The 13,751-nt window shown below is 35.9% G+C and overlaps 1 protein-coding gene across 2 annotated transcripts in view; it reads left to right on the forward strand.

The window, feature by feature from the left end:
• HSD17B4 (hydroxysteroid 17-beta dehydrogenase 4) overlaps nt 1-12,956 on the forward strand; it is a 92,505-nt gene extending 79,549 nt beyond the window's left edge. For both annotated transcript variants that reach the window (XM_067731519.1, XM_067731518.1), the window contains exons 23-24: nt 3,846-3,973; nt 12,609-12,956. In XM_067731519.1, coding sequence (XP_067587620.1) covers nt 3,846-3,973; nt 12,609-12,698 — 218 coding nt within the window. In that variant the 3' untranslated portion in view covers nt 12,699-12,956. The remainder of the gene's footprint in view (nt 1-3,845; nt 3,974-12,608) is intronic.
• The last annotated feature ends 795 nt before the right edge of the window (nt 12,957-13,751 follow it).

Consider the following 13,751-nt stretch of genomic DNA (forward strand, 5'->3'; position numbering starts at 1 on the left):
CACCACATCTTCTTTATCCATTCATCTGTTGATGGACATTTAGGTTGCTTCCATGTCTTGGCTATTGTAAATAGTGCTGCTATGAATATTGGGGTGCATGTATCTTTTCCAGTTAGAATTTTCTCCGGAATTATGCCCAGGAGTGGGATTGCTGGATCATATGGCAACTCTATTTTTGGTTTTTAAGGAGCCTCCATACTGTTCTCCGTAGTGGCTGCACCATTTTACATTCCCACCAACAATATAGAAGGCTTCCTTTTTCTCCACACCCTTTCCAGCATTTATTATTTGTAGACTTTTTGATGATTGCCATTCTGACTGGTGTGAGGTGATACCTCACTGTAGTTTTGATTTGCATTTCTCTAATAATTAGCAGTGTTGAGCAACTTTTCATGTGCTTATTGGCCATCTGTATGTCTTCTTTGGAGAAATTTCTATTTGGGTTTTATGCCCATTTTTTGGATTTTTTTTTTGATATTGAATTGTATGAGCTGTTTGTATATTTTGGAAATTAAGCCCTGTCTATCACATTGTTTGCAAATATTTTCTCCCAGTGTGGAGGTTATCTTTTCATTTTGTTTATGGTTTTCTTTGCTGTACAAAAGCTTATAAGTTTGATTAGGTTCCATTTATTTATTTTTCCTTTTATTTCTTTTGATTTGGAAAACTGACCTAAGAAAACATTGGTACAATTTATGTCAGATAAATGTTTTGCCTATGCTCTTTTCTAAGAGTTTTCTGGTGTCATGTCATATACTTAAGTCTTTAAGCCATTTTGAGTTGATTTTTGTGTATGGTGTGAGGGTGTGTTCTAACTTCATTAATTTACATGCAGCTGTCCAGCTTTCCCAACACCACTTGCTGAAGAGACTGTCTTTTCTCCATTGTATATTTTTGCCTCCTTTGTCAAAGATTAATTGACCATAGATGTGTGGGTTTATTTCTGGTCTCTCTTCTGTTCCACTGATCCATATATCTGTTTTCGTACCAGTACCATGCCATTTTGATTACTGTAGCTTTTTAGTATTGTCTGAAGTCTGGGAGGGTTATGCCTCCTGCTTTGTTCTTTTTCCTCAGGATTGCTTTGGCAATTCTGGGTCTTCCGTGGTTCCATATAAATTTTAGAATTATTTGTTCTAGTTCTGTGAAAAATGTCATGGGTAATTTGATAGGGATTGTATTAAATCTGTAAATTGCTTTGGGTAGTATGGCCATTTTAACAATATTAATTCTTCCAAGAGCATGGGATATCTTTCCATTTCTTTAAATCATCTTCCATTTCCTTTCAGTGTTTTACAGTTCTCAGCATATGAGCCTTTCACCTCCTTGGTCAGGTTTATTCCTAAGTTTTGTATTTTTTTGATATGATTTTAAAAAGGATTGTTTTTTTTTTTTTTTACTTTCCCTTTCTGATATTTCATTGTTAGTGTAAAGAAATGCAACCGTATGTTAATCTTGTATCCTGCTACCTTGCTGAATTTGTTTATCAGTTCTAGTAGTTTTTGTGTGGAATTTTTAGGGTTTTCTGTATTTAGTATCATGTCATCTACATATAATGACAATTTTACCTCTTTCCTTCTAATGTGGATACCTTTTATTTCTTTTTCTTGTCTGAATGCTGAATAGACTTCCAGTACTATGTTGAATAGGAGTGGTCATCCTTGTCTTGTTCCAGATTTTAGCAGGAAGGTTTTCAGCTTTTCACCATTGAATATTATGTTGGCTGTGGGTTTGTCATAAATAGCTTTTATTAAGTTGAGGTATGTTCCTTGTACACCCACTTTGGTAAGAGTGTTGTAATTTGTAAGGTATATATTCTAAAACCTTCAAAGGTCTCTAAGTCCAAATATATGTTCTCATCTAACACCTTTCCCTCCCCCATTAAATTCTGTAAAGTATAACTGAAATTTTTTGGACTTTTTCAGTGCATTAATGATTATATAAATACTGAGCTAAAATAATTCATAAAGCTTTTAAAATACATTCTGACACAAAAAGAAAATACATATAGCTTGTTCTTCATTTCAGTTAGATTACCCATGACCTGACAGGTATCTGTAAACCTAAGGTGTTGGTGGTAGATGACGATCCTCCCGCAGGAGCCATTTGTAACCATGACTTGAGCCACTGTGGAATGGGGAGTTTCACTCCTTTACCCCAAGTTTCTGTATTCTTGCTAAGAACTTCCCCCTTTTTAGCCCTCTTTTCTTTTACCAGCATTAGTTATTAGCTTTCCACAGAAAAAAATATTTTATTGCTTCATAAGAGTCATGGCTGTGAAGCAGCACGTAAAACCAAGTGAGTGAGAGGGCACGTAGACAGCCCTTCATTAGAAGGGCCTTCATTAGCTAACAGACTTATTCCACACTGAAGTATTAAGATGCGTGAGTCCAGTTTTATTCCTGAGCAAGACTAGTACATACAGTGGTCCTTACACTTACTTGTGAAGAATTAAAATCATGTCTGTTGAATGCCAGAGGTTTGCTTTTCTTTAGTCTTTCCTTTCTGCCCTCTGACCCCTGCCCGTTATTCTCTCCCTGCTCCCTCCCTGCCTGCCTTCCTCCCTCTCTTTTTCTACCTTTCTTTTTAACTATACAAATAATACATAAAAACACATTTGTAATATGTGTGTACCAATAAGAACAGAGCCTTTGTTCTTCATGCCTTACTTTTAGTACCTTGTACATTGTCTGACACCCATAGAAGAAACTTAACAATGAAGTGAGTGAATGAAGCATAAAAAGCAAAAAGGTCTCCTTCTCACTCTTACTCCTTCCCAGGTAACCGTCATAGTCATGTTATTATTTTTTAGTTTAGTTGGCAAGATTCTCTTCTGTTGACAATGGGAGTGACTTAATTTTCTCTTTGGAGTAGGGCTTGGCTAAGCAGAATGCATGGTTTTGCTTACGTGTGTGTAGCTTTTCCTTGATCCTAAATTGGGAGTTTCCTGACACTCTTAGGGAGAGTGATGCAATCATAGCTTTCGCAGTAGCAGAGAAAGCACATTCAAGAGGCTGAAGCTGGATGAGTGGAATTACCTTCCTGGATGACTGGTCTCAGTCATATATGAGACAATTAAAACTTTCTAAAATGTAACTTTAACATAAAGCTCTGTAAATGTTGTATAGAGAGCAATGAAGGCAAATCTAATAGTTTTTCCAGTTACCCAGCCTGTTTCTGGGAGACTTAATCCTTCTGTCAAAAACATTTAAGGGAAAAGATTTTAATTTTAACGTTTCTTCACAACAATTAGGGCAATAAACATTTTATAAATAAATTATAGCAAACTAATTAGAATACTTTTAAAAATTTAATTTGTCGTTTAATTCATATGACAGAACCTTTGATGAATTCAGGTTTTTGAAAGGTAATTAGAGTGTGCGTTCCCTTCCCCCACCCCAACCAATATGCCATTGTTTTAAAATTCAGTTTTCTTCCTTTGTTGACTACAGAGTCTTTATTTTAATCTAAAGGCCTTAATCATATAACTTCCAACCACTTAACTTCCTTATATTATTCTACATTGATTCACATTTCAAATATCTGTTGTGTAAACTTCCTCAATGAAGAAAAACTATTATTGATTTGACTATTTTGAAGATCATATTCTTTATAAAGAGGACATCTCAAAAAATCAAGGATTTAAAATTTTTTTCTAAGTGATAGGTAATATATAATGTGAAGTTCGTTCGGGTCTTCCATATCTTACAGAAAAACCCAAACGAGGTTTTGGCCAACCCAATAGAATAAGTACCACAGTAACTTGGAAACTATAAAAATGTCTGCATTTATTTGGTTTGTGAAGAAAAAAATGACAGACATTTGTTTCTTCCTATTTTTCCCAGCTATTGACCTAAAAAATGGTTCTGGAAAAGTGTATCAAGGCCCTGCAAAAGATTCTGCTGATGTAACCATCACGCTTTCAGATGAAGATTTCATGAAAGTAGTCTTGGGCAAGCTTGATCCTCAGAAGGTAAAGTTCTTAAAATGTTCATTTATTTGTCATTATTGCTTCCTATTTGACAATTGCAGTTTTTTGGCTGACTCCAAAATTCTGATTTATAAGACAGATATCTTGCAACTCTGAGGAAAGACAGAGTGATAGCGGTATTCAAATTGACAGCTCATATATTTTTCTAATGGAGTTTTCAACTGATACTTTTTAAAATTAAATTTTTGGATGGAATTCTTTAGCAGATAAACAATGTAAAACCCACATCTAGACCTTTTAATATATTGTTAGTTCAGAGTTGAAAAACCATATGATATTTCATAAAATTAGACATTCTTTCCTGATATATAAAATTAAGAACTTGTCTTAATCGTCATTGAAAACTGGAAATAAAAGGATGGAACATAATAGCCAGTGTCTTACTGAAGGTAAAACATTTAGAGACATTTCAGTGGAAAATCATGATTGAAACAAGAGTGCCTTTGCTGGCCATTATGAGGTAATATTGTTCTGAAACCTATGGCTAGTCCACAAACACACAAAATTAGATGTAGCAATTAGAATGGAGTAGAAAATATTAATGATTATGTAGCTAGAAATCCCACAAGAATCAACTGATTGATTCTTAGACCAGAAGAGTTCAAACAAGTGGTTGAATGCACAATAATTATTTAAAAATAGCTTTCACATAGCAACAAAACCAACTAGAGGATATAATTTAAAAAATTTGTTTGTAATCACTACCCAGACTACAAAGTACCAATGAGTACCCTAACAAGAGAAAGCACAGGGCTTATTTGCAGAAAACTATGCAATTTTACAAGGAATGGAGCAATTTGAATAAGGGAGAAAATGTTCAATTTTCCTGGATAAAAAGACTAATTTTAAAAGAATTGTAAAGTAGTATAGTGGTTAAAAATACGTTCTTTGGCATCAGATAAATCTAAGTTTGAATCTTAGCTCTGCCACCTACTCTCTAAGCCTTAATTTTCTCATTGTAAAATGAATTGTGATAATATCATAGGATTGTTATGATAACTAAATCCAATAATATACATGAAGAGCTTAGAATAATGCATGGTACTGAGTGAGCCCGCAGTTAATTCCTTCCCAGGAATGAATTTAGTACCTCCTTTTATTCAGGTGCTAGATGTGGCTGAACAAGACAGTGCCCCTTCTGGGTAGAGCTTAGTTCTAGAGGGAAATGGAAAAGAAGTATAATTTCAGGTATGAAGAAAAATAAGAGTAATGGGTTATAGCAGTGGTTGGCAGACTTTTTCTGTACAGGGTCCCCTAGTAAATGTATTCTAAACTTTGCAGGTCAGGTGGTCTCTGTTGCACCTACTGAGTTCTGCCATTGTAGAGTTAAAGTAGCCACGGATAATATGTAAACAAATGGATGTGGCTGAGTTCCAGTAAAACTTTGTTTACAAAAACAGGCAGCAGACTGGTTTTGGCCCGTAGGCTGTAGTTTGCCAACCCCTGGATTAGAGTGTGACAGGATAGAGGAACTATTTTAGATCGGATTGTCCAAAAAGGCTTGATAGAGACCTGAACAAAGTGAGGGAAGGAGCCATAAGGCTAAAGAAACAACTAGCACCAAGGCTGGAGGCACCGGTAGCTCAGCTTATTGGATACTATAACTGTGAGGAGGCCAGTGGGGAGAGAGGCAGGAGGCGAACAGGGAGAGGTAGGCATGGCATAGGTCACACAGGACCTTGTAGATGTTGGCAAGACAGTTTAGATCTTGTGTGATAGGAAGCTATTGAGCTGTGGAGTGACATCTGATTTTTAAAGGTCATTGTGGCTGCTGAGTGGCTAATTAAGAGTTCTTTTTAAAGATATATTTGAGGTGCTTATACATAAAGATTAAATGTAGGATTTACAGAAACATTTGTATAATTGCTAGGAATATCAGACCTTTGGGGGGAATGAATTATTCAGTGAATGGTACTGGGCAGTTGCATAGGAAATGGTAGTGCTTTATGTCATTCCATATACCTTAGTCAGTACCATACAGGATGGAATTAAATGTAAAAAAATTAAAGCAGAAGCAAAACTTGATGAAAACCTAGGTGTTCATTATTCTTGGTGACAGTCCTTAGAGTCTAATTTAATATTAGGGGTTTTCTAAACTCATTTGGCTCAATTACGTTCTGCCTCACCTCAGTGCTATCTGTCATCACTATTCTTCAGTTATCAAAGACCTTATATCTCAGTGTACAGTCTCTCTCTGTCTCTCTCTCTGTCTCTCTCTCTGCCTCAACTCTTGTCAACCTTGATGGCTTCCTTCAGGATTTGTAAAAGTGACTTCTCTAACAGATGACTCTTAGTTTATTGATATTATTTCTAATTTTACTCCATTCTACATCAGCTTTTGTCTTTATTGGGAACATAATATGTACAACTTCCAGTATCTGTTACAAAACATCACCATTTTCCAACACCATCACCTACAGTTTCATTAACTTGTTTTGTTATTCCTGCTACTGCTGTTGAGCTTCACAGAGACCTCCGGTTTGTTGACAATACCACTTTCTATTCATCAGCTCCCTTCTGTCTTCTCTTCTTGTTCAGCTTAGATCCCATGGTCCATCGGAGTATCTCCCTTGAAAATACCCTCATCTCCCTTGTACCTCTCTCATCTTATTTGCCTGGAAAACTCCACTCTATTTTAACCCTACTCTCTGCCATCTTTGCACCTGTACCTGAATAGATGAAGACGCCAGGAGAAAAGCCATACAACTAGACAAATTGGCTTCCCTTTAAAATTTTGATCAGAAGTCTCAAATAGTCTCTACACACTGTCTAGCAATCTTACTGTGATTTTCCACTAAGCCTCCATTCCTGTTGTCTGAGATGAGTATTTCATACCTGTCTTCTCAAAACACCCCCATGCCTACCTCTCTTTCATTTTCAGCGGATGATCTTTCTCATGTTCTTTGGGAGAAAAAAAAGACTTTCAAATGAAAATATTCACTTTCCCATCACCAGATCTATTTCGTCAGCATCTGCACCTGTCTTCTTCTCTTCCTATACATTACACTGAAGGAAGTCTCCCTCTTCCTGTCAAAGACTTCTTCACTTCTCATCCAAGTATCTACTCAAAGTCATTGCTTCTTCTCCTTTCCACTTTTTTCTGCATCATTCTCTCCCATTCTACTACATAATTGTCCTACAGCATAGAGGCAAGCTAACATCTTGATTTTAAAGCAAACACTCTGTCTTGATATCAGATCCCCATCCAGCATACCATATCATTTCTCTGTTCCTTTTCACAAAAGAATTGTCTAAACCAGCACTGTTGAATAGACATAGAATGTGAGCCACATAAGTAATTAAAAATTTTCTAGTAGCCACATTAAAAAAAAGGTTAAGAATAAACTCAAAATGGCTTAAAGACTTGAACATAAGATGTGACACCATAAAACTCCTAGAAGAGATCATGGGCAAAACATTCTCGGACATAAATTGTTCCAATGTTTTCTTAGGTCAGTCTCCCAAGACAATAGAAATAAAAACAAATGGGACCTAATCAAACTTACAACTTTTGCACAGCAAAGGAAACCATAAACAAAATGAAAAGACAACCTACAGAATGGGAGAAAATATTTGCAAATGGTGCAAACGACAAGGACTTAATTTCCAAAATATGCAAACAGCTCATACAACTCAACAACAAAAAAACAAACAACCCAATGGAAAAATGAGCAGAGACCTAAATAGACAGTTCTTCAAAGAAGAAATACAGATGTCCAACAGGCACATGAAAAGGTGCTCCACATTGCTAACTATTAGAGAAATGTAAATCAAAACTACAGTGAGGTATCACCTCACCCTGGTCAGAATGGTCATCATTAAAAAGTCTATAAATAACAAATGCTGGAGAGGGTGTGGAGAAAATGGAACCCTCCTACACTGTTGGTGGGAATGTAAGTTGGTGCAGCCACGTGGAAAACAGTATGGAAGTTCCTTATAAAACTAAAAATAGAATTACCATATGATCCAGCAATCGTGCTGCTGGGCATATATCCTAACAAAACTATAATTCAAAAAGATTCATGCACCCTTATGTTCATAGCAGCACTGTTTACAATAGCCAAGACATGGAAACAACCTAAATGTCCATTGACAAATGAATGGATAAAGAAGATGTGGTGTATACAATGCAATACTACTCAGCCATAAAAAAGAATGAAATAATGCATTTGCAGCAACATGGATGCAACTAGAGATTATCATACTAAGTGAAGTAAGTCAGAAAGAGAAAGAAAAATACCATATGATGTCACTTATATATGGAATCTAAAATATGACACAAATGAACCTACCTATGAAATAGAAACAGAATCATGGACATAGAGAACAGACTGATGGTTGCCAAGGGGGAGGGGGTTGGGGGAGGGATGGAGTGGGAGGTTGGGGTGAGCAGATGTAAGCCATTATATATAGAATGTATAAACAACAAGGTCCTACTATATAACACAGAGAACTCTATTCAATAGCCTATGATAAACCATAATGGAAAAGAATATATAAAAAAAAGAATGTATATATATGTATAACTGAATCACTTTGCTGTACAGCAGAAATTAACACAACACAGTAAATCAACTTTACTTTAATAAAAAAATCAAAATAAATTAAAAAAGCTTAAAAAGAAACAGGTAAAATTAATTTTAATATATTTTATTTAACCCAATACATTCAAATATTTTAACGTGTAATCAATATTAAATATTAATGGGATATTTTATATCCTTCTTTAAAAAAAAATCTTTAAAATCCAGTGTGTATTTTATACTTACAATACATCTCAGCCAGGGCTAATCATATTTCAAGCACTCAATAGCCGCATGGGCTAGTGGCTACTTTAGTGGGCAGCAAAGGTTTAAAAATCCTGTCTTGACTGCTCTTCTGCCTTCTCTTATCTGACTTCTACATCTGTTACTCCACTGATAATGTTTTTGTGAAGTTCTTGTGATGACCTATATTGCTAAATCCAGTAAATATTTCTCTATCTACATCTTTCTCAGCCTTTCAGTAGCATTCAACTCAGTTAACCACCAACTTCTTGAAATAATCTTATCCCTTGGCTTTCATGATACCTTATTCTCCTGTTTTGCTTTCTGCACCTTTGGCTCTTCCTAATCTCCTTTGGTGTCTTCCTCTTTTACCCCCAACTGTTGAGTTTTGGTGTTTCTCAGGGCTCATTTCAGGGCTCTTCTCTAACTAACACTCTTCTTAAATGAGTCCATCCATCCTGTGGTATTTAGAGCCATCTACATGTTGACAACTTGCAGATTAAAATGTCTCACTCAGCATCTTCTCTGAGTTCCATAGTGGTGTAACCAGCTCTTCACTTGTGTCTCTGATGGCACATCTTACTATGTCCAACTTAGAACTTGTGATTGAGTTTTTTCCCCCATTCTTTTTGTTTTCAGGAAATGGCACCATGATCTATCTACCCAAGTTAGTATGCTCAGTAATGTAAGAATTGTCTTGGCTTCCTTCTTCACCTCTGTATCCTTTCTATCCTTAATCCTGCTTGTTCTTTCTCCAGAACATATCTTGAGTTCATTTTCTTCTCCTCATCACTAGGGTTATCATCCTGATCCAAGCCTCCATCATCTCTCACTTGGCTTCCTGACTGGTCTTAGTGCTTTTATTCTTGCTTTTCCACCAATCTGTTCTCCATACAGGAGCTGGAGTAATCTTTTAAAACTGTGAATCAGATTATGGGTCATTCCACCTGATAAAAACCTCCAAGATTTACTTTTGCACTTGGATAAAATCCAGGTTACATATTATTATATTGTATGTGAAGTTTCCCTTGCTTATCTTCCCAGCTTCATCCTGCACTGCTTGCCTCATCACTTACAATGCTAATTCAATTTACGTTGCCTCTCCTCTTAGTTCCTTCCCATCAATTTTTACCCCTTCAATGTCTATTTATTTGCCTTTTCTGGAATTTCTATTCCCATCTTTTTGCATGGCTGGCTTTGTTTCATCCAAAGTAGTTCCCTCCTATTATATTATCTAAGTAGCCTCCTTCATAGCATTTATAACAGGCTTTAATTACTTGTTTGCATTTTACTTTTTGACTCCCCTACTGTAATGTTGGCTCCATGAGAACAGGGAGAGATGTCTCTTTCCTAGCATAGAATATTGCCTAGTGTAATGTAGATGCTCAATTAATACTTGAGTAGATTAAAGCAAGGATAGAAATAAGGAACATAAGCTCAATAGCAGTAGTTTAGGCTATGTAGAAATTAAAAACTTCTGCATGTCAGACTCCATAAGATATGCCATAAACCTGGGGAAAAATAAAATGATGATACATAGTATATTGGTGTTAATAACTTATAAAAATTCTGGACAACACAAAGACGTCAATATAAAAAATGGGCAAACAACATGAACCAGTAATTAATGAAAGAAATAGGTATGACTAACATACATGAGAAAAACTATTAATTTTTCCCAGTATCTAAAACATGCAAATTAAAGCATGTCATTTTTGCCTCAGATTTTCAAAGATTAAGAAAGCAGTATTATTAAGGTTGGGATAAGGGGATTCACACGTAGCTAGAAGGAATATTAATTTAACAGTCTTTCTGGAAAGCACTATGGCAGAGTTTCACTGACTTTCTTCCTTTATGGCCACTTACTGTCTCAGCACTTTTTGCGTGGCACTCCTAGGCCAAAAGAAATACCTAATGGTTCAGTTTATTAAGTAGTTAGATCCAAACAAGGGTAGTTTTCATGTTGTGTTTGACCAATGTCACTGTATTTCCTTCAAAAATTTAAAATATTTTGTAGTGTCTGTTGGAGTTTGGTGTGGTGCCCCAGTGCACTGAGGTGCACAGTTTGAAAACTGTGGTGATATGGAAGCATGGTCAAGAAACTTATTTAAGAAATGCCATGATTTAGTAATTCTTCTAGGAATCTATCCTAAGAAAGCAGTTAGATAGGAACAAAGATTTATGTACAAAATTCTTCCGCTCAAATAACAACCATCAAATATTGGTATATTTACTTCAAGGAAGTTGGTGTTTTGTTTTGTTTTGTTTTGCTGTACGCGGACCTCTCACTGTTGTGGCCTCTCCTGTTGCGGAGCATAGGCTCCGGACGCACAGGATCAGTGGCCATGGCTCACGGGCCCAGCCACTCCGCGGCATGTGGGATCCTCCCAGACCGGGGCACGAACCCGTGTCCCCTGCATCGGCAGGCGGACTCTCAACCACTGCGCCACCAGGGAAGCCCGGAAGTTGGTGTTTTTATTTTAGGTTGTAAGTCCCTCTCAGACTGTAGCACCTGGCAAGCCCGTCTACGAACTGACTCTGCAGGAGTTGCAGACCATCATTTCTGTAACTGCACAGTGAAAGCTGTCTTAGTTTTAAAATTCCAGTCTCTAGTTTGAATGCTTAGCACTTGAACCTGATTGAATGAAATTCTCCTGCAGTATTTTTGGGATAAAAAGTTTAAGCAGTTTTTGCTTTTCCTCCAGTTGGTAAGGATTTGCTTCAGAAATTAAATTGTTGCTAGTTAATAAGCAGGAGATATTATTAAGCAGAGAACACCCGTGTTTAGTCCTGGCCCACTTTTTGTTGGCTCTGTGGCCTTGAGTAGGTTTTTAAGCTTTTGAATTTCTCTTTTGCTGATATGCCCACTTCAGGTTGATGGCTGTGCTTCTCAAGTGATATTTTATTTGTGAGGCTGCTTTGTAATGTTACATGTACATGTAGATGTACATGTACATCTAGCTAAAAATCTAGAGACTTCTTTTTCACTTCATATTCCGTATGTTATTTTCTCAATAAGCTATATTGTGTTTTATCATTTTAATCTTACTGATAGGGAACTTGACACCGGGGGGAGAACTTGCGCAAGTTTCTATTGTCAGGTCAGAAAAAAAGTGATACAGGAGCTCTTAGTGTTTTGACATTATAGTCTTTTGCTTGGTAATAATGAGCTTAATAGCTCCTTCCACATGTCGAATGCTAAGCTAAGCACTTTTCACACTGTTTCATTTAACTCATACAACAAAGCTGCTATTTAGGTGCTGTTGTCATGCCCTTTATAGATAAGGAGGCCAGAGCTCAGAGAGGTTAAGTAATTTGTCCAAGCTCACCTTGCATTTAGTGGCAGAGCCTAGATTTTAACCCAGGCATTCTGATGCTACAGCCCAGGATCTATTCACTACTTTGTTACACTATCTTATTTTGCCATTATATGGCCTTCTGTTTCATGAAGATATAATAAATATTTTAAATCTACTTTTGAAAGTTCTGAACTCAGTGTTTTTATTGTTAGTAATACAGTAAAGCCTTTTATTCATATGGTCTTAAATTCACATTTAAGAATATAGGCTAAAGCCAGAAGCATAGGTTGAAGCAGAATTCCCAGATCTGTCAATTCAGATAAATTATTCTATGGTTTTCTAAAATACACAAGGAGTCTTTATTTTTTCTTAGATATCTAAAAATATGGGTGTTATCTATAATCATTGAACTGTCATTGCTAGATAAAAGTTGCCTTTGTTGTCCAGAGTTATTAACTCAATTGTATTCAGTCTAAGCAATGATCTTTTTAAAAAAGAAATACAATGTGACATGGTAAAGGTTGGTTCTGTCTTTCCCTCTCTCCTTTCCAGGCATTCTTTAGTGGCAGACTGAAGGCCAGAGGGAACATCATGTTGAGCCAGAAGCTTCAGATGATTCTTAAAGAATATGCCAAGCTCTGAAGGACATACTACGTTACTAATTACAATAGAAAATTTAAATACTGTCTTCAACTAAATATGCAAAAGTGATTCAGCAAAAATGGTCAAAATTAAGATACAGGGGAAATTGCTTAACCTTTTCAGATTACAGATAACTTTTCAGATGTTCATTTTCTACTAATTTTTCATGTTATTACTTTTACAAGGAACTGTAAGCTGGCACATGATTATCCTTCTGTTCTTAGACCTATGTCTTCATAATAAAAAACTTTCACTCAAGTCCAGTCTCTTCAGAATTGTGATGGCATTTATAAGTTGTAAGGAAAATGAAATGAGTAGAGGCCACTTTGATGCCTTTTACAGTTTGTTTTGTTGTTTTCTCTTCTCTTTATTGATATCCCAATTTTAATATGAATTTTCGTATATTTATTCATTTTCATACTTTGCTATGATAGATAGTGTTCTGCTTTAAGGCAAGATAAAGGTCTTTGTGTTTTCAAATAGTTTTCTTTCTTCTCCCTTCCCTTTTGCTGGAAATTCTTTACTTTCATATAATGCTTGGAAATCTACCAAATATATAACTTTCTGTTTTTCAAAATTTAACTGTAGTTGAGTTACAATATTATGTTAGTTTCAGGCATACAGCTTCAGATTCTTTTCCCTTACAGGTTATTATAAGATATTGAATATAGTTCCCTGTGCTATACAGTAAATCCTTGTTGTTTATCTGTTTCATATATAGTGATATGTATATGTTAACCCTGTGCTCCTAATTTATCCCTCTCTCTCTCCTTTCCCCTTTGGTAACCATAAGTTTATTTTCTATGTCTGTGAGTCTGTTTCTGTTTTATAAATAAGTTGATTTGTATTATTTTTTTAGATTCTGCATATAAGTGATATTATATAATATTGTCTTTCTCTGTCTGACTTACTTCTCTCGGTACGATAATCGCTAGGTCCATCCATGTTGCTGCAAATGGCAATATTTTATTCCTTTTTATGGCTGAGTAGTATTCCATTGTATATATATATTCACATCTTCTTTGTCCATTGATCTGTCGACGGACATTTGGG

Source organism: Pseudorca crassidens, chromosome 3 (assembly GCF_039906515.1).
Source record: "Pseudorca crassidens isolate mPseCra1 chromosome 3, mPseCra1.hap1, whole genome shotgun sequence".
NCBI classification, from domain to species: Eukaryota; Metazoa; Chordata; class Mammalia; order Artiodactyla; family Delphinidae; genus Pseudorca; species Pseudorca crassidens.